This window comes from Asterias amurensis, chromosome 10 (assembly GCF_032118995.1).
Source record: "Asterias amurensis chromosome 10, ASM3211899v1".
Taxonomy (NCBI): Eukaryota; Metazoa; Echinodermata; class Asteroidea; order Forcipulatida; family Asteriidae; genus Asterias; species Asterias amurensis.
The window spans coordinates 22,204,229-22,224,034 of record NC_092657.1 but is presented as its reverse complement, the minus strand read 5'-3'; the positions used below and the strand labels follow the sequence as shown (position 1 = coordinate 22,224,034).

General features: G+C 38.8%; 1 protein-coding gene across 2 annotated transcripts in view; it reads left to right on the top strand.

The window, feature by feature from the left end:
* Window positions 1-1,836: 1,836 nt before the first annotated feature.
* Window positions 1,837-19,806, top strand: part of LOC139942818 (uncharacterized) — a 111,653-nt gene continuing 93,683 nt past the window's right edge. For both annotated transcript variants that reach the window (XM_071939594.1, XM_071939593.1), the window contains exons 1-9: window positions 1,837-1,969; window positions 9,727-9,948; window positions 11,727-11,874; window positions 13,225-13,290; window positions 15,012-15,080; window positions 15,541-15,606; window positions 15,954-16,031; window positions 17,114-17,182; window positions 18,566-18,715. In XM_071939594.1, coding sequence (XP_071795695.1) covers window positions 9,816-9,948; window positions 11,727-11,874; window positions 13,225-13,290; window positions 15,012-15,080; window positions 15,541-15,606; window positions 15,954-16,031; window positions 17,114-17,182; window positions 18,566-18,715 — 779 coding nt within the window. In that variant the 5' untranslated portion in view covers window positions 1,837-1,969; window positions 9,727-9,815. The remainder of the gene's footprint in view (window positions 1,970-9,726; window positions 9,949-11,726; window positions 11,875-13,224; window positions 13,291-15,011; window positions 15,081-15,540; window positions 15,607-15,953; window positions 16,032-17,113; window positions 17,183-18,565; window positions 18,716-19,806) is intronic.

The following is a 19,806-nucleotide window of genomic DNA, read 5'->3' as shown; positions in this document are numbered from 1 at the left end:
TGTGACTGGTATCCGCTCAGGATCAGGAACAAAAGATTGTTAAAGGAACACGTTGCCTTGGATCGGTCGAGTTGGTCTTTGAAAAACGTTTGTAACCGTTTTTTATAAAATGCATATGGGTAGAAAGATGTTGTAAAAGTAGAATACAATGATCCACACAAACATGCCTCGAAATTGCGTGGTTTTCCTTTTACCTCGTCGACTAACACGTCGGCCATTTATGGGGGTCAAAATTTTGACTCCCATAAATGGCCGACGGTGATAGTTCGCACAGTAGAAGGAAAACCACGCAATTTCGAGGCAAACTTGTGTGGATCATTGTATGCTACTTTTAAAACATCTTTTCAACCATATGCATTATATAAAAAACGGTTAAAAACGCTTTTGTTTTGACCAACTCGTTCGATCCAAGGCAACGTGTTCCTTTAAAGGATTTGGTGACTTTTTCAAAATGTCCATAGATTTACATTAAACTTACAGGGTTTGAAGATAATGATAATTGAAAGCTTCCCTTCAAATCTTACTTACTGAGGTGCTGTAGTTTTTGAGAAATGAGTAAAATAATGTAATGAAAATACGTTTGTAAATGACTAAAATAATTTTCGTCTCATGAGACGAAAATTGTTTTCATGACATTGTTTTACTCATTTCCCAAAAAACTACAGCACCTCAGTAAAAAAGAAGCTTCAGGGAAGCTTTCTACTATCATTATCTTCAAACTGTGTAAGTTTAGTGAAAATCTGTGGTCATTGTGTTTTTTGTCCTACAAAGGTTACATAGACCCTGTAAAATCAATGCTAATAACAGATGTTAATTTTGCATCAGGGATGAACAATAATATAGGCCTAATTTATTTTTGTTGAACCATTTACACTGATTTGTGTTATGCACTGTATACTCAGTACTTTCCCAAATTATATAAAAACATCCACAGACAAATCTTGACGTATGGACTTTTTCCACTTTTATAAGGACTCTTAGAAGAATGAGGGTATAACTTTGAGCTTAGAGCCCCTTTTGAAAAATCACACCAGTACCCAATCTTCAAGAAAAACATTTCTCTTGAAAACTTTCACAGAGCCAAAAAAATAGTAATGAAGGACTCCTAAAACCACCATTGCTTATTTCCACACTGCATTTCTAATCAAATAAACTCGAATGCATTGTCCGATTCATGAAAATAGCATAAGATCGTTGATACTTATTTCTATTGCCAAGTTGGAATTAAATATGTTTTGACAAGCACAACATTTCAGACAGAATTCTTCTTGTATTTACAGCAATTTATATGGGGGGTCAAATTTTTGACTCCCATAAATGGCCGACGGTGATAGTTCGCACAGTAGAAGGAAAACCACGCAATTTCGAGGCAAACTTGTGTGGATCATTGTATGCTACTTTTAAAACATCTTTTCAACCATATGCATTATATAAAAAACGGTTAAAAACGCTTTTGTTTTGACCAACTCGTCCGATCCAAGGCAACGTGTTCCTTTAACCAGTACCTTCTGCTCAACAACACTGTATTCATAATTTCAATGCTGAAAGCACACAAACTTGCTAAGAATGGAATAGTATCGCTTAGAAGAAACAGGTTATCGTCCAAAATTACACAAGTGCCAGTACACATTGTTGTGACTTGTGTCTCACTCAATTTTTAGACAAGGAAATAAATTTTCAAAGCAGTATTTCCTGTTTAAAACAACTTTATGAAAATTTTGGGCCGTGTTGACAGTTACTGGGGTGATTTGGGCTCGATTGGGCTATTTTGGGCTTTACGGATGTAGATGCCATGTGCGGTGGTGTGTGTCAATGCATACATGATCCAGACAACCACCACACGGACGGCGCTAGACGATCTTTGGTCCATACCAAAATGATGTTGAACTTCTACCTAGTACCTGCATGCTTCAACCGTTGCTGTCTAAACTTTCTGGAATTATGTTGCTATGTGGCGTGAAACGATAAGGTAATTTGAGTAATTTACGTCTAGATTGGTGTTGAGTTGTCGATAATGTCTAACGGGAATTTGAGCTCTGCAACGAGAAAACAATGTATAGAATAGTTTTTGACTTTGCAAGTTGTTGAACTTGTAGTCAGTTCGTGCAGTTGAGGTTCGGTCCAGTACCTCCGATCAAATCGTTGTTGATTTGATCATGATCAAAAGGGCAACCATAGGTCATTGTATTGGTGGTTAATCTACTCTTGTTGCCATAGATTAGAAACTTGTATGTATATTTTAAGTTGTATTCGGCCTTCAGCATTAGGCCTATAAACACAGCCGCTGCTACTCGGTAGACCCGGCTGGGGCTCTCCTCTGTCCGTGTCTGTACTCGGCGGTGTTATATCAATTTTGCTACATAATGACATTTGCATTTTCGTACGAAAATGTGAGAGCCAAGTGATTTACTGTCTAAAGTTGTACTGCAGCCGGTTTCACGAAATGCTAGGATTAATCCTTTCACGGGTTAGAACGAGTAACCTGTCCTAACTTAATTTGGGTTTAATGTGACCTAACGTTCTATGGTATCATAAAGTATCATAATGTATCGTCCTAAGTCCTAGGTACTAGTAGTAGTAATTGTACGTAAGGATTAATCCTAAGTTGTGATGAGTTTGGTGAAATCGCAGCTGTAGTATTACTAATAAATGCTACCATTGCCATTAAATAAACATCGTTTGTCTCACCTACAGTGGGTGCGTTCGTTTAGCTTCCCTGGGTCGACCCTGGTGTGTGGCGTTTGTTTTTTTTTCCAGGACGAACGTGTGCAGATAATAACCCACGTTCGTCCTGGACAAAAACCCCGCCACACTCCGGGGTCGACCCAGGGAAGCTAAACGAACGCACCCAATGTATACTGTGATGTATTTTATTATTCATTGTACTGTAGTAGTGGTTTTTAGGCTATTTTAGAAATAAAAGCTTAACAGATTTGGAGGCTGAATTGAGTTTAATCTTTAACATCAAAAAAGAGTAGTTAAAAATATAATTTAATAAATATTGAAATTAAACACAATAAGTAGAATAATTATTTATAAAATCGTTTACCAAAGTACATGGATATGAGCATGACAACTAGACCCAGTAACTTGGGCGCTGCAGCCTATCTCACAATTTTGTCAATTTCGGTCGTACCAGTACGACCGTAAATGAAAAAAAAATGAAAAAAAGGAGTACAGGGCCCCAGTTACTGGATGACAACAAATAGACAACAATGACAGCAACTCACATAACATTGAGGCATGGGTTAAAGGATAGTTTTTTATAGTAGCCTTGATATTACCTCATGTAGAGAATCCTCTTATCTGATTGGTTAAAAATGGAGTCATGAAAATAGCTGTGCCCCCTTTTTCTACCAAGATGACGTCATAGTGACTACGCCCGGGGCATAGTCAATTCAGGGCATAGTCAATTGTTAATGCCTGCTCTAAAAATAATGCAACTTTGATGTAGAATATACACGAATAGCATTCCGTGTCACGGCGCGACCTTTCTTCGCAGATGACCTTTCAACGTATAGTTAGAGTGTTGTTGATTAGAAGAATCTTTATTCGGTATATAAAAGAAATATTGACTGCTTAGTAATCAGGAAACAGTTAAAATAATTATAGGCCCTCGGTGATTTTAAAACCATGGCTATGCCCCTCAGCTTCGCTTCGGGCATAGTCATGGTTTTGACATCACCTTGGGCCTAAAATTTTAACTATGCCCCTCATAGCAGTCAATATTTCCATAATAGTGTAGGCCTTATAGTTCCGGATCACTTCAACTCACAATAGACCCTTGCATTGGGCAAAACACTACAGGGGCGGCTGAGCTCACGCACAAAGAACAGCTTTCGTGTTCGTCCAATCATTTGCCTCCTTTGACCCTAGTGAGGGCGCTTTTTGACCTGAGTGAGGGCGCATTTTGAGCGTGTGACGTCACACGCAAGAGGTCTATAAAAACAAAACAATAAATTACTTCTTCTGTTTGTGAAAACACCAAATCAACAATCGAGCATAATATAAGCTGCCATCGTTGTAAAGTTTGTTTAGTTTATCACGGCTGGCGCCTGTGTATGCTTTCTTTGACAACAAAATGATATAAGGGGCCTATTTCACTGTGGGTCTTTTGTGAATTGGTACTGATTTCAGACTGGAGTCCAAGTCCAATAATCCATTAACAAACTAGAAACTCCAGTGAGTCCAGGTCTGGCTAGTAGGCCTGGGCGAATTATTCGAATATCCGGTTAATGGCGAATAGGTTTTCCTATCCGTAACCGCGAATGCCTTTTTTTTCTTAACCGGAAATTCCGCATAGGGCGCGAATAGCTATTTATAAACCGGATAGTTCTGTAATTACAACCAAGTAACCGGATATTCTTTAATATCCGAATATCCGCGGACGTCGGGCGACAACTGACATGAATGTTTTGTCTGAATCCTAATGAAACTTCTATTAAGACAGCATAAAACAGCATAAATTAAGTATTTAACTATGCTCACCTCTGGAAGAGTTAAAACAATGACATTTCTGACGTAATTTGTTCAAGGCTATTTTCAAGGCACACAAAACCATTTGCAGGGTCAACCAATTAATGTGAAAAGTCAAACAAAGCTAAACAAGTTGTTGGGAATTCCCCAGAAAGTTTGTAAACCTGGGGACCCAGAGAGAAGAATACAGGTCGTCCTTGGCGTGACAGTTTGGATGTAGATGGACTGAGTAGCTTTGCATTAAAGGCTCTGGATATGTTGGAAATTGCTCAAAATAGCTATAAAATAGCATAATATAAAACTTACTTGGCAACAAGCGATAGAGAGCTGTTGATAGTACATTGTGAGAAAAGGCTCCCTCTGAATTAACATAGTTTTTGAGAAAAAGGAAGTTCTCACACAAATATTAATAGGCTTAAAGGCATGCAGTGGACACTATTGGTAATTACTCAAAATAATTATTAACATAAAACCTTTCTTGGTTACGAGTAATGGGGAGAGGTTAATAGTGTAAAACTTTGTGAGAAACGGCTCCCTTTGAAGCGACGTAGTTTTCAAGAAAGAAGTAATTTTCCACAAATTTGATTTCGAGACCTCATAGGATGTGAGGTCACGAAATCAAGCATCTGAAAGCACACAATTTCGTGTGACCAGGGTGACTTGTCTGTCATTATAAACTCACAACTTCGACGACCAATTGAACTCAACTTTTTACAGGTTTGTTATGTTGTGCATTAATGTTGGGATACACCAAGTGAGAAGACTAGTCTTTGACAACTACCAATAGTGTCCACTGTCTTTAAACTCGAGATACAGGATTCCTTTGTAGAGCATTTTGTGAAATCAGCTGCTGTGCCTTTAAACAGACAAGTGTTTATGTAAAGATTTGGTTGAATGGTCTTTTGAGATGACTGTTGTTGGTCTGTACATCTGGACAGCCTTGGGGGTCAGTAGAGTTAGTAGAAGGGATTAACGATCTAAGGGTTGTATAGGGATTAGGCGGTTCAAAAGGATTGTGAATTGATTGCAGATGAACAGTTAGGGTAGTTAAGTGTTTGAAAAGCTTAGCACCCACAATAATGCATTGTGCCTGCATGCTTGACTGGGATTACCTGTCCTTACTCTTATGCCTAGACACCTTGTATAATCAATAGACAACACATCACTGCACATTGGTGGTAGAAAGTTCCATGAAAATCAACCAGTCTTTTCATGTTCAGATGGACAAATTTGATACATCTATAGGGCCTAACAAAAAATGTTGGGTAAAATATTATATAGGATTTGAGGCATTGCATGGTGAGGTATTAATGTATATTTGGTTTGCGGTAACACCATGTGTGTATCTACTTGCCAGGTAGAGTTGTTCTTAGAGAACTGTCTTGCTATATTCTACTGTCGCGGAGTAGATACTCGGAGGTTCGGGAGACTTCTCAGTTCTGAAAAGAACTGTCCTGCTTTTTAACTATTACCAGGGCGGACGGTATAGAAATAGACTTGACTATTACTTTAGTAAGAAAAACCGTGTTAGTCTAATAGATGAAAAATGAACTTATAAAAAAAAAAAATGCTCTTAAAGACTAAACTATTAGAAAAACTACTTCGCGTACAACAACTACTTCAATCATCAGGGATGTGATGAAGTAAGAGTTGTTGTTACAAAAGCTCAGAATGCAGTTTTTCTAATGTCAGTTAGTCTTCAAAAAGTAATATCATTTAAAGTTCTTGCTGTAAAATATTAATGATTAATTAAACAAAATTTCCCTGTAATTGCCCTCCCTTTAAGTGGGATGCATCCGGCATAGACTTATTGTAGTGCAGCCATCTTGAATTTCTCTCATTGATATCAATGTAACCAAACCGAGGCTAGAAGAACACAACAGTCAGATTCCTATTGCAAAATGATTATTCAAGGCAGTGGACACTATTGGTAATTGCTCAAAATAATTATTAGCATAAAACCTTACTTGGTAACGAGTAATGGGGAGCTATTGATAGTATAAAACATTGCGAGAAACAGCTCCCTCTGAAGTAACGTAGTTTACGAGAAAGAAGTAATTTTCCTAGAATTTGACTTCGAGACCTCAGATTTAGATTTTGAGGCCTCGAAATCAAGCATCTGAAAGCACACAACTTTGTGTGACACTTGAGGATGTTTTTTTCTTCCATTATTGTCTCGCAACTTTGACAACCAATTGAGCTCAAATTTTCACAGGTTTGTTATTTCATACATATGTTGAGATACACCAAGTGAGAAGACTGGTGTGTAACAATTATCATTATTAACACCCCTTACTAGTATTCTCCCTGCTCATTGGTTTAGAGCGCGTCACATGACATGTCTTAGTTTTGTCCGTGGATTGTAGCATGCAGGTCTGTAACTTAAATAATAATAGTCTGCTCCGGGGATCACCTCGGGAGTCATAGTTTTAACCATAGCACTCGAAGCAGTCAATATTTGTATAATAGTGTCCAGTGTCTTTTTTATATTGTTTTTTTGATATGAGGAACAATGAGCAAGATGGAGTCATCATGCAGTCTATAGACTGTAAACTTTGGGTGGTTTCTAGACAGGGGGGTACATGTTGTACCCGTGTAGTAGATCATTGCATGAATTGGTTTCATATTGGTTATTTATTAATAGACAGATCAATTGAAAACATGTACATTGGATACCGGATTGGTTTGAACTTGACGCATTGTATGTACATAGCCCAGCAATAATCACTCTCAGAAACCTTTAGAGACATGTTGCGATTTTGATTTGAAGTACAGTTGCGTGTAAATAAGCTATACAGTGTATAATACACTAGCCTACTGGGGTAATAAACTGTGCAGTTTAAAAAGGTTTTTCTTGCAATAAATGAATTGATTTTTGATAACCAAGTGTTAGGCCTAAAAGTAGAATCAAATTGATAGCCCAAAGGGAAACAATGGCAACATCTAGGTCCAGGATGAATGTTCCCCAGCCTATGGATGGACAGACAAAGATGACCTGGAGCCATACATGAAAAGACAGGACAAAAACGGGTGTAAGGCAGAAATATATTCCAATATCATACAATTTTTTAGCATGGTAATACAAATTAAGTTTGCAGTTAAAAAAATAGTTAAGAGAGTCTGTTGTCTACTGATTTTAAAGAGACTCAATTCTATTCCAGATTAGAGTGCAACACTGTATGCCATTATTGGACAATGAGTTTGATTTTTCTTAGCAGTGGCAGTCAGTAGACTAGTCCAAGGCTCTGTACGCAAGCACCGGCCCGCTCTGAATTCACCAGGTAGCGTTGGACGACGAACTGCATCAGTAGACTAGTCCAAGGCTCTTTACGCAAGCACCGGCCCGCTCTGAATTCACCAGGTAGCGTTGGACGACGAACTGCATCAGTAGACTAGTCCAAGGCTCTGTACGCAAGCACCGGCCCGCTCTGAATTCACCAGGTAGCGTTGGACGACGAACTGCATCAGTAGACTAGTCCAAGGCTCTTTACGCAAGCACCAGCCCGCTCTGAATTCACCAGGTAGCGTTTGACTACGAACTGCATCTGGTACATGTACTGGTATGGTACTGGGTATTTGATATAGTACTGTACTTGATACCTTGGGGTCGAAGCATAGTTTTCCGAGGTTTTCAAACCTCGTACGTTAACAAAGCCCCCAAAAACTTTGAAAAACCATGTTTCGACCCCACAGTACTGTTATACACCGTATAGTACAGGTAGCACTGTATCCACATCGATGCAGTTTGTGAATTCAGAGTGGGCCGGTGCTTGCGTAGTAGAAAGCCATGGACAGGGCTACAGCCGGGACTGCTAGAACACACACATGAAGTAAATAAACTAGTGCCACTAGAGTTTGACTGGCAGTGTAATCTGCTGGATCCCAAATTCACACATTGGACTGTTTGCAAGACTGCATACAACATGTACAATGGTGCCTTTTATATTCAGTTGCCTAGTTACTATCAAGTGCTTCAATAGCCAATGAATGTTGATGACAGTGCCAAGTTTCAGTGTGTATTGATGTTTGATATTGACCAGTATTTGTGCTTCAGAGAAGGGTTAGCCAATGAATGTTGATGACAGTGCCCAAGTTTCAGTGTGTATTGATGTTTGATATTGACCAGTGTTTGTGCTTCAGAGAAGGGTTAGCCAATGAATGTTGATGACAGTGCAAAGTTTCAGTGTGTATTGATGTTTGATATTGACCAGTGTTTGTGCTTCACAGAAGGGTTAGCCAATGAATGTTGATGATTGTGTACAGTGCCAAGTTTCAGTGGATATTGATGTTTGATATTTACCTTACCTTTTGACCAGTATATGTGATCAATTGGCAGGCTACAGCTACATGTATTAAAGATTTCATTCAGATAGGGGGACTTATTAAAGTCAGTTTAAAGGCAGTGGACACTATTGGTTATCATCATCAAACCTTTCTTGTTTACGAGTAAAAATGGGGAGAGGTTGGTAGTATAAAACACTGTAAGAAACGGCTCCCTCTGAAGTAACGTGGTTTTCGAGAAAGAAGTAATTTTCCACGAATTTGATTTTGAGACCTCGAATTTAGATGAGGTCTCGAAATCAACTTGCATCTGAAAGCACACAACTTCGTGTGACAAGGTTGTCTTTTCTTTCTTTATTATCTCGCAACTTCGACGACCAATTGAGCTCAAATTTTCAGAGGTTTGTTATTTTATGTATATGTTGAGATACACTAAGTGAGAAGACTGGTCTTTTACAATTACCAATAGTGTCCACTGTCTTTAAAGGAACACGTTGCCTTGGATCGGCCAACTATAACACAGTTGGCCATTAATATGGTAGTCAAATTTTTGACTCCCGTAAATGGCCTTCCGTGTTAGTTCGCAAAGTAAAAGGAAAACCGCGCAATTTTGAGGCAAGTTTGTGTGGATCATACTTTTAAAACATCTTTCTACCCATGCATTTTATAACAAATGGTTACGAATGCTTTTTACAGACCAATTCGTCCGATCCAAGGCATTGTGTTCCTTTAAAGCAGTTTTAACTCATTTGGTTTCAATTTTGTTTGTCCAAATGCCTTTAAAAACTGTAAAGACCCATTTGAACGAGCAAGTCATGATCTTTGCTGAATTTATTTAAAACGATTGTCAAGCAATAAAGAAATTGAGATCACATGAGTATAAATATATTTTAGTTGTGAAAAATAAGCACTTTGAATACCCTTCTCAGGTGCTTTGCAGAAAGATTCAAAATCATGTTTTTCTTTCAGTCTAAGAGTGTACTCTCAAGGTAAAGAAAGTGATCAATAAAAGTTTGGAACATCAATCAACAAGGCCTTGGTGCTTTGAACTTCTCAGGATGAGATCCAAGTCGACCCTCATCGTCCATCTTAGTTTCCTTTTGTCCACACTCAGTCGAACAGGAGCCAACTTCTATGGTGCAAACTATTGGAATGATCGTTACTCTGCGCAAGGGATCAACTATGAGACTGGTAAGTTATTGATAACAAGTTGACTGTTACAGAGATACCAACATACACGATTTGGGCGTAGCAAATACGATTTCGAGCCGTGACTACGACGCTACGATAATACTCAATAAAACACGCTAAACAAGCCACCCAATATAATTTTATTAAATCGTAGGATACATGCAAACAACGAATGAACTATTAAGTGGAAATAAAAATTAAGAAAAATATATAAATAATTGTAACAGAAAAGAAAAAACACTTTTAATTTGAGAACGCAGTGTTGAATAATAGCGGCGAATTCACTGTAACAATATACGTGTCTCGACGTAATGATTGTTGCGTGCCCTCTGATCCCCCGCTGGCTGGCTGGATGAGTATTTTTACGCTAGTGCATTGCTGCAAGATCGTACCCATTGATCTCTATTACACCATGGGGAATAGTGCACACGTGCGTGGGGAATGAGGTTGTGTGTGAGCTAACGTGCCCAAAGATCGTATAGCGCCGCCATTACAAACATTTGTAGCTGTTCTGGTGGTGCATACAGAGGTAATTGTTATTTCACGACAATGCCTGAAAATGAGCTAATTAGCATTGTAGAGAGTAGTAGAAAGATCATTTTAGGGAGCCCAGCCAAAGCCACGCTCGCCCTTAACTTTTGGGAGATGCTACTCTTTTTTAAAGTTCAATGTTGGCATCTCTGCTGTTATCAATTCTATGCAAATGTGGAACAACCTCCCAGTATTCATTAGAAACTGTAACTCTTTGCATGTTCAAGAAATCTCTTAAAACATCTGTACTCGGTTGTATCGACCCAGTCCCTGCAGGTTTTCAGAAGCCGACTGATGCAACTGCGGCTCTGCTAAATATTGCTGTTGCCTTTTGTTCTTTACTCGCACCCCCTTCATCACCCAGTTTATGGTCACTACTTACGCGTTCCTGTACCCACGCCCTTTGTACTGCACATAGTACGACATTACTCGAGGAGTCACCAAACTTCTAAGAGGAACTATACTTGAAGGAAGATAGATAGTATCAAATGTAATATTGTTGGCCATTAGTTTGCTCTTGTCATTATGTGTATAGCACTTTCCGCTCTGATCTTGTCATTATGTCAAAAAGGCACTTTGTAAATGCTCTGTCAGGCCTGTAATAATAATAATAATAAAACCGTTCTTATATAGCGCAATCACCGTGAGGTCTCTATGCGCTGTACATGTAAAAGGAAATTTATCAACAATTATTGTACAAAAAACAGATATGTTTTTAACCGGGTTTTGAATTGTTCCGATGTCTCAGCATGTTTAACAACCTCTGGAAGACTGTTCCATAACTGAACTGCTGCATATTGGAAAGAGCGAGAACCATACGACTTGGTTTTGATAACTGGGGGGGTCAGAAGGGATTTATTTGAAGATCGCAGATTCCTGGTTGTTTTGTACTCCTGAACTAAGCTTTGAAGATAAACAGGGGCAATACCATGGATACATTGATAAGTCAGAACCCAAACTTTAAAATCAATTCTAGCCCATATTGGTAGGCAATGTAAATCCTTATGCTTCAGTTTTGAAAGGGCAAGGTAAAGGATACCTCGATGAGGAAATTATAATTTTTTTACTGTCGGAGCATTTCAAGGGCACCAATCCAATGAGGGGCAGCGAAGCAATTACCTTAGTTGCCTCGGTGAAGTATCGGGCCTGATCTGTTGTAACCTACATGATTTACATGTAGGGCATGAAGATACTGTATTTGAGTATGTATTGTTTTAAAATGGCAGCTTGTGATCTCTCTTGTATAGGTTCTGATATGTTTAATGGTCTATGGTCGGCAACGAGTGCTGTGAGCGACAACTATGGCCGTCCCAATTCAGACTACTCATCAAGGTCTTGTTCCTGCGCTTGTAATGAGAATGAAATGACTGTAGACTGTACTGGGACAACAACTGTGTAAGTTAGTCTGTGTCCAAATCGGTGACTTTAGCTACACAGCTCTGGCTAGATCAGCGCGCCTGTCAGTGTTGAAAATAGGCAGATGGGCGCTATCACAATGTAGCTGTAGCTGTAGCCGGGGTGACTGTTTCGGACACAACCCTTCTCTCAATAGACCATGTTTAAGAAAAAAAAAAAGAAAAAAAAAAAAACAGCTTTAACCCCCCCCCAAAAAAACCCCACCAAAAACACACTCCTTAATCCTTTTTGTAACAGGCACGACGCTGGGATTCTCTGAAGCTTGTTAATTTGTACATCGGGAAGTCCTAAAAAATGATTACAAAAATCAATACATGACATTACATGTATGGAAGAGTCTCTCTGTTGATTTCTTGTTTATAGGCACTGGACATGTTTGGTAAATGTTTGGTAATTGTCAAAGACCAGTATTCTCACTTGGTGTATCTTGTAATGTGCACAAAATAACAAACCGGTGAAAATTTGGGCTCAATCGATCAGCGAATTTGCAAGAGAATAATAAAAGAAAAATGCCCTTGTTGTACAATCTTTTGTTCCCTCAGACGCACAATAAAAAGCTTCAGCTGTAAGTATTTAATTATTTGAGTGGAAATTACCCCATTCTCAAAAACTACGTTACTTCAGCTGGAGCAAGTTCTTACAATGGTTTATACTATCAACAGCTTTCCATTGCTTGTTACAAAGCCAAGTTTTTGTGCTAACAATTGTATTGAGTAACCAATAGTGTCCACAGTGCCTTTAAGAAGAGTCGTACTGAGACAGCACCCTAAGCCCATCACCAACCAGACCCCTCTACTCTAGGGCCAACAATGGCTAAGCAACTTTGGACAAAATTAAGCATGTTTTACGCAAGAAAAAACCTGACAAACAGACCTTGGAATACAAAACACAATGTTTTCATTGAATGACCAAATCACTGTCATGAGAAATGGATCTCTGCTTTGTGCAACCATGGGGACCCAATCATAGTATTGACCAACATAAATCATGGATAAAGACCAAGTAGGCCTTTACCTTGGTTTTTGGAACTGTTAAAAAAATGTAGACAATAAAAATACCACAGATATGTACAATTTTCATTGACAAAAAAGAAGGTATTTATTTATTATTATTATATGTTTTTTTTTTTTTTGGGGGGGGGGCGGGGAGCTTAAAGGGCAAGTTTGCGTTTGGTAATCACTCTTAAAACCAATGACAACATCTTTTGGTTAAAAGCCCTTACACCATTTAGACAGTAATTTTTCTTTGGAAGACTGGTACAGAGTATGAACTTAATAATCAATCAGCTTTAAGGTTGAATCTAATAAAGTTGCTTTTTGTTTGTTCTAGAACTCTGAAGAATTACAATTTTGAGAACCTTACTGCTGAAACGTTCCATCCGGGCACGACAGAAATGTGAGTATACTGCAACTTAAAACATCCCCCTCAGGTCTGGTCTGCTGGCCAGTTGAAACACCCAATTCCCAGTCGGAATTCTGTCCAACTAGTCTCGCTGGGTATTAGATCGCTGCCACTGCTACACGTAAACCACTGATATTTGAGCTCTACATTGGCTGCCTATTGACCCAATTCACCTGACGTCATCATCAGAATAATCTTGGATGCACCATATTGGTGGGCAATGTCACTGTGCGTTATTCAGTGAAGTACGCATTTTAGGCGATGCGGCGTTTACACGTAAACCTATTGACCACCAGAATTGTGAGCAAGGCACAGTCGCCGTGTGTGACGTGCGTGCAAGGGGTCAATACCACAAAGAATCCAATTCAAGATCCTCCTACTCACAACAAGGCTTCGTACTGGACTAGCTCCATCCTACCTCATAGAACTCATCAAACCCAAATTTCAAACTTCCTCAATACATCTCCGCTCATCATCGACAGCACACCTGCAACTAACTCCTGGTCCACATACCCATACTCGCTACGGTGAACAAGCCTTCTCCGTTTGTGCCCCCAAACTTTGGAACAATCTCCCTATCATCATCCGCGATTCCCCGACTGTGAACACATTCAAAACTAAATTGAAAATTTACCTTTTTATATTTTACTCATGAATTACACTTTTTTTCCTTGTTTATTCCTAGTGGTTATTTTTGTAAAGTGCTTAGAAACTTTGTATGAAGCGCTATAGAAACTACCTCTAGCCACCAGGCAATCTCGGTGGTCTAGTTGGTATGACACTGCTTTAGAATTGCAAAAGTCGTTGGTTCGAATCAGGTGATTTTTTTCACAGAACTCATGTAAGTACCGAGTATGTAGACAGTGCTAACACACATTGGTGTAAACGGGTAAAAACCAAAATGAAGAAATGTTATATTATAATTAATGATGGTTCATGATTCCAATAACGTACTGTAGATTTTTTGCTACATGCAGTACAATTAAAAAAGAAACGGACCTATGAAAAAGCTGGCGGACCAGTGAAATGACAAACTAACTGGTACTACTGGCTACTTGCCAAAGGGAAGGTACATGTTTGGTAATTGTCAAAGACCAGCCTTCTCACTTGGTGATCCCATCATAATGCACTTTTTAAATCTTTAATTTAATTTATATTTTTATTTTAAAGGTGCATAGATTAAAAAAAATCGCAATGTTTCTTTTTTCAAATAGGCATAATCATTGTTAAAGGCACTGTACACGTTTGGTAATTGACAAAGACCAGTCTTCTCACTTGGTGTATCCCATCATAAGCATAATATAACAAGCCTGTCAAAATTTGGGCTCAATTGGTCATCGAAGTTGGGAGGAAATGATGAAAGAAAAAACACCATTGTTGACGAATTTGTGTGCTTTCAGATAGTGAGAAATTACCTCTTTCTCAAAAACTAAGTTATTTCAGAGGGATTCATTTCCCACAATGTTTTTTACTATCAACAGCTCTCCAATGCTCGTTACCAAGTCAGTTTTTAAGTTAATATTTGTTTTGAGTAACTACCAAACATGTACCTTCCCTTTAAGGGCAAACTCTGACATAATTCAGATGGTACACAATGCGATTCATTGACACAGTACTTATGGCTCTATGCCCCTCCTGTTGTATTAGTTGTGAAGAAAACAAACCATCGCTGTTGATAAAGTTAAAGTTTTATTTGTTTCTATTTCTCTACACAGCACCATTGTCAGTAATCTGAAGACCATACATCCTGGTACTTTTGCACTTCTCAATAAGCTCACTAAATTGTAAGTAATAAAATACATTCCATAAATATTATTGATTTGTGTTATTGAAACATAGCCTCGTGACAAGTTAAAAATGTATGGTTTTGTTTACTCGGCTGTTCTTTTTTCCTGTTTTTTTTTATCTTAGGTAGACCTCTGCATGTTTTTACTCTCTTAGTATTGATTATTGTATAGTCACATAGCCATTTAGAAAGACTCTGGTAGGGTCAAAACATCAGGGCCCATGTTCATAGAGCTGCTAAGCTCAACAATTTGCTAAGCATGAAATTTCTTCCATGTGATTTTCAGGAAAAGGAAACAACAGCTGAATACCAGTAACAAGCAATATGCAACAAACAGAAATATGGTTGGGAATCCTGTTTTTATTAAGGAAGAAAGTTCATGCTAAGCAAATGTTTGTGCTTACCAGCTCTATGAAATTGGGCCCTGTCCATTAACCATTCTTGTTTATATTTTACAGAACGATTCACAACACAGATATAACAATATTCCCAGATGTATCAAACTGCACAAGTCTCATATGGCTGTAAGTATACTATTGTCTTAACAATGTATGGTTAAACAAGGGAGCATTGACTAGACTCAGGATATGAACCTGAGTGCTGGCGCTTTACCATGTTTACCAACTAATGCAGGCGTCAGTTTGAAGCCTGGACCCACCATCCTCACATCATCACTTTTCTTCACCTGAGCAATTTATTTGAAAGGTCAGGATCTTGACCCCATCACTTCACTCGGCAATGTATGTTAGTCTAGGGGCCTGTCTCAAACCTCGGCTTGAGCTCCACTTTGAATACAGTGAAAACACAGCAGTATGAACCAGCCTATTATATATATCTGTTAATCTCTTATGTTATTAATTTTCTTTCACAGGGATCTGACGAGAAACAAAATCAACTTGTCTCCACTGAACTACAAGACCATCACGTTTTCTCCAACGCTTGAACGAGTGTAAGTAATTGCGTGTCATCTATGATTGTACACATGGACTGGCAGTGAGGTCACTAGAGCACGCCTATTCCCTCGAGGGACCGCTAGTGACCAGAACAGGGATTTTGATTTCCTGAGGTCCAGGGTTGGATTTCATAAAGAGTTAAGATATACCTCGAGTTAGGATGAGTTTCTACCCATCCCATCTTAGGAATACTATAGCCTCAAGATTGTAGTACTTCTAAAGAGTCCTAGGACTAGTCCTAAGTTAGGACTAGTCCTAAGTTAGGACTAGTCCTAAGTTAGGACTAGTCCTAAGTTAGGACTATCTTTGTGAAATGGATCCTAGGTCCCTCTTCTGGTTACTGTCGGGCTAGAGGGGGGATAGACGTGCTTTATAAAATAAGTCTCTTCTCTAACCGTCCTAAAATGTCCAGTTTATTGAAGGCTTCGGCAACTATTTCCTGCATTACTACCCGCGTTTGATGTCTTGAGGTGCGTCTAGTCCATGGTGGCCTAAATCTCATTCAAAAGCCTATATTAGATTACCCCAAGTGGCAGTGTTTTGAATTTGAGCCATCGAGAATACAGGTCTAGCAAGAGGTTTGTTATGAAGATTTTTAACTCCTGGGGGTCGTGCCAATCTGCTGGCAGCAGGAACACAAAGGCTAGGACATTTTGTTTGATGGCATCACAAATAATGGGTTCGTTTGATCAGCTTCCCTGTGTTGACCCCACGGTGCTCATTTGGGTGAGCCCCTGACAAGAGCTAATCGAAACGACCACTTACCCTCTCGTGGTGATGTCATGCACCTCGGGGCCAGCCCCAAGTGACCCGTTCCACAAGCAGGGCACTTGGGGCTGACCGGGGTGAGCCCCTGGAATGACGTCAAAGCTATTCAACCTACCTTGGGCAGATCGGGGTTGACCCAGGGAAGCTAATCGAACGCACCCAATGAAGAAAGTTGGAAGACAAAAGGGGATGGAAGGGTCTAGTTTAGCCACAAAATCTAATATGGGAAGAAAGAGAACATTTATGAGGCAGACTATAAAGGGGGATATATATAATCCGTGATATCTTATTAATATTTATCTTTCTTCAGGAGTCTGATGGAGAATGAAATTGACTGGTTACCACCCGGATTCTTCTCAAAGACAAACATTCAATATCTGTAAGTCAAATGTCATCATATGTCCAAGGTCACTCATACATGTCGTAGATCCTTGCAGTGTGTAATCTTTGTTTTCTAAGTGGACTCCTCTATATTATGTGTATTCTTTATTTTACCTAACTATTCTTTTTGGTGTTAAAGGCAGTGGACACTACTGGTAATTACTTTAAACAATTATTAGCATAAAACCTTACTTGATAACGAGTAACGGAGAGCTGTTGATAGTATAAAACATTGTGAGAAATGGCTCCCTATGAAGTGACATAGTTTTCGAGAAAGAAGTCATTTTCCACGAAATTTGATTTTGAGATTTAAGAATTAGATTTTGAGGTCTCGAAATCAAGCATCTAAAAGCTTAAAACTTTGTGTGACAAGGATGTTTTTTCTTTTATTTTTATCTCACAACTTCGACGACCAATTGATGTCAAATTTTCACAGGTTAGTTATTTTAGTTATTAGACTTTTTACTTTATCAGCAGTGAGAAGACTGGTCTTTGACAATTACCAATAGTGTCCAATGTCGTTAAGCACTTTGACAACACTTTTGAAAATTATTATTATCAATATGTTGTTGGTGTGTTTTTGCTGAGTGGTCTAGTTCACCGTACCCATACTTTGGTGTTGTCAGCAGCAGAGTGTGGTTTCGAATCCTGGTCATAACACTTATGCCTTTGAACAAGGCACTTTTAACCGTAATTGCTTCTGAAATAGCTGGTGTATGAATATTCTCATTAATTTGGAATTGCACTGATACATCTGGGTTATAATAAACCAAATACAACTCTCTTATGTCACCCATTTATTTATTTATTTATTTATTTATTTCTTATTTACCCTGAGGAATCTTTTTGTGAGATTAGGGGCCTACTCATTTTCAAAGGTGCCCAGTATTAAAACATCCATTAAAAAAATGTATTAATGTAGTAACCTGCCGAATCGATAATGGAATTCAACTATAAATATGGCGAATGGAAAAGGCATCTACTTTGTGTCTTAAACAATGGACCAAAGCACCTTGCAATGTTACTTCCCCTGTGTGTTTTGACCCTAAGCCTTCTTGAAGCATCGTAACTCCTTCGGACATTGTGTCAGACATTGTGTCAGAGTATGCAGCACTGGCAGTCAAATAGACGATTAGGTTAAAAACAAAACAATAGAACAGGTTGCTTGTCATTCACATCAACAATCTCTACCTTAGCGGGTACCAATTTACTACTGGGTGATGAGAAGCAATTATGGTAAAGTGACATTCACAAAGACACAACAGAGATTCGAACCCCAATCTGAACTTAAGTTCAATGCTTAAGACCACACGTGTCATGGTCGGGATACGATTTGAAACTTGTTTTGCAAATAATTTCTATTTGTTATTTCTTTTGTCAGTGGTCTTAGCAGGAACACATTGACAAAGTTCCCTAGTGACTCTCTTCAGAATATGCTAAATTTGACGTTTATGTCGGTTGATGAGAATCAGATTACATCAATATCAAAAAGGAATCTGCTGCCGTTAGCTTCCACTGTTATTCAACATCTGTGAGTAGCTTTAAATTTTTGTTTAATAAGAATAAAAATATTTATGGTTTTACACCGGTGTCTGTTAGCACTGTATATTCAGTACTTACCCCAGTTCTGTAAAAAATATCACAGGCATATTACTCGGGTGGGATTCGAACCCAAGACCCTTGCAATTCTAGAGCAGTGTCTTACCAACTAGACTACCGAGGTTGCCCGGAAGCTAGAGGCAGTTTGAATCCTATGTTTTAGCAGCGGGTAAAGCTTCCTGGCAGTCTCGGTGGTCTAGTTGGTATTGGTATGACACTGCTATAGAACTCAAAGGTCGTGGGTTTGAATCCCACCCGAGTAATGTGCCTGTGATTTTTTCACAGAACTTGGGTAATAACTGAGTATACAGTGCTAACAGATTTCGGTGTGTATAGTTAAAGCTTGTGTTTTTGCTTTATTCTTACACTGTGATGGTTTTTCACAGGTATAGAACTTGGATGTGATTCGAACCCACACCCACACCATTGCAGATTTTTAAACCAGTTGGTTATGAAAGAAAGCTGTTTTTGTGTGAATCTTAGACTGGTTTGTGATGTGTTTTTATATCATTGGAACTTTGGAGGGGATTCGAACCCACTCTCACACCAATGTAGAGCAGATTTCTTAACCAGATAATCATTAAAGAAAACTATTCTTGTTGTGGTTGGTTTTGGCCGTTGGTCTGGTGTCATTCGCCTTTGGTCGTTGGTTTTTGGTCGATGGTATTTGGTCGATGGTAATTGCCCGTTGGTCATTGGTGTGAGGTTTTTGAAAGCAATTATTGTGTCTCCAATGATTGGAGTAGTTAATTGCTTGTGAGTTCTTGAGTAGTTGAAACGTGCTTAGGCTGAGTATTTGCTATGTTGTCCATACATAATTAAACACGGTCTTTGGTCATTGGACTTCGATCCTTGATCCTTGGCCAATGGTCTTTGGTCTTTCCCAAAGAATAGAACACTTTTCCAAATCACATCAAGGATGCTCAGACAATCAGATCAAGAAACTGCTCAAATTTTATCTTTTTTCAACAAGTGTGTTATTAATTTCATGTAACTGTCTTGAGCGCCTTTGAAATTTTGTTG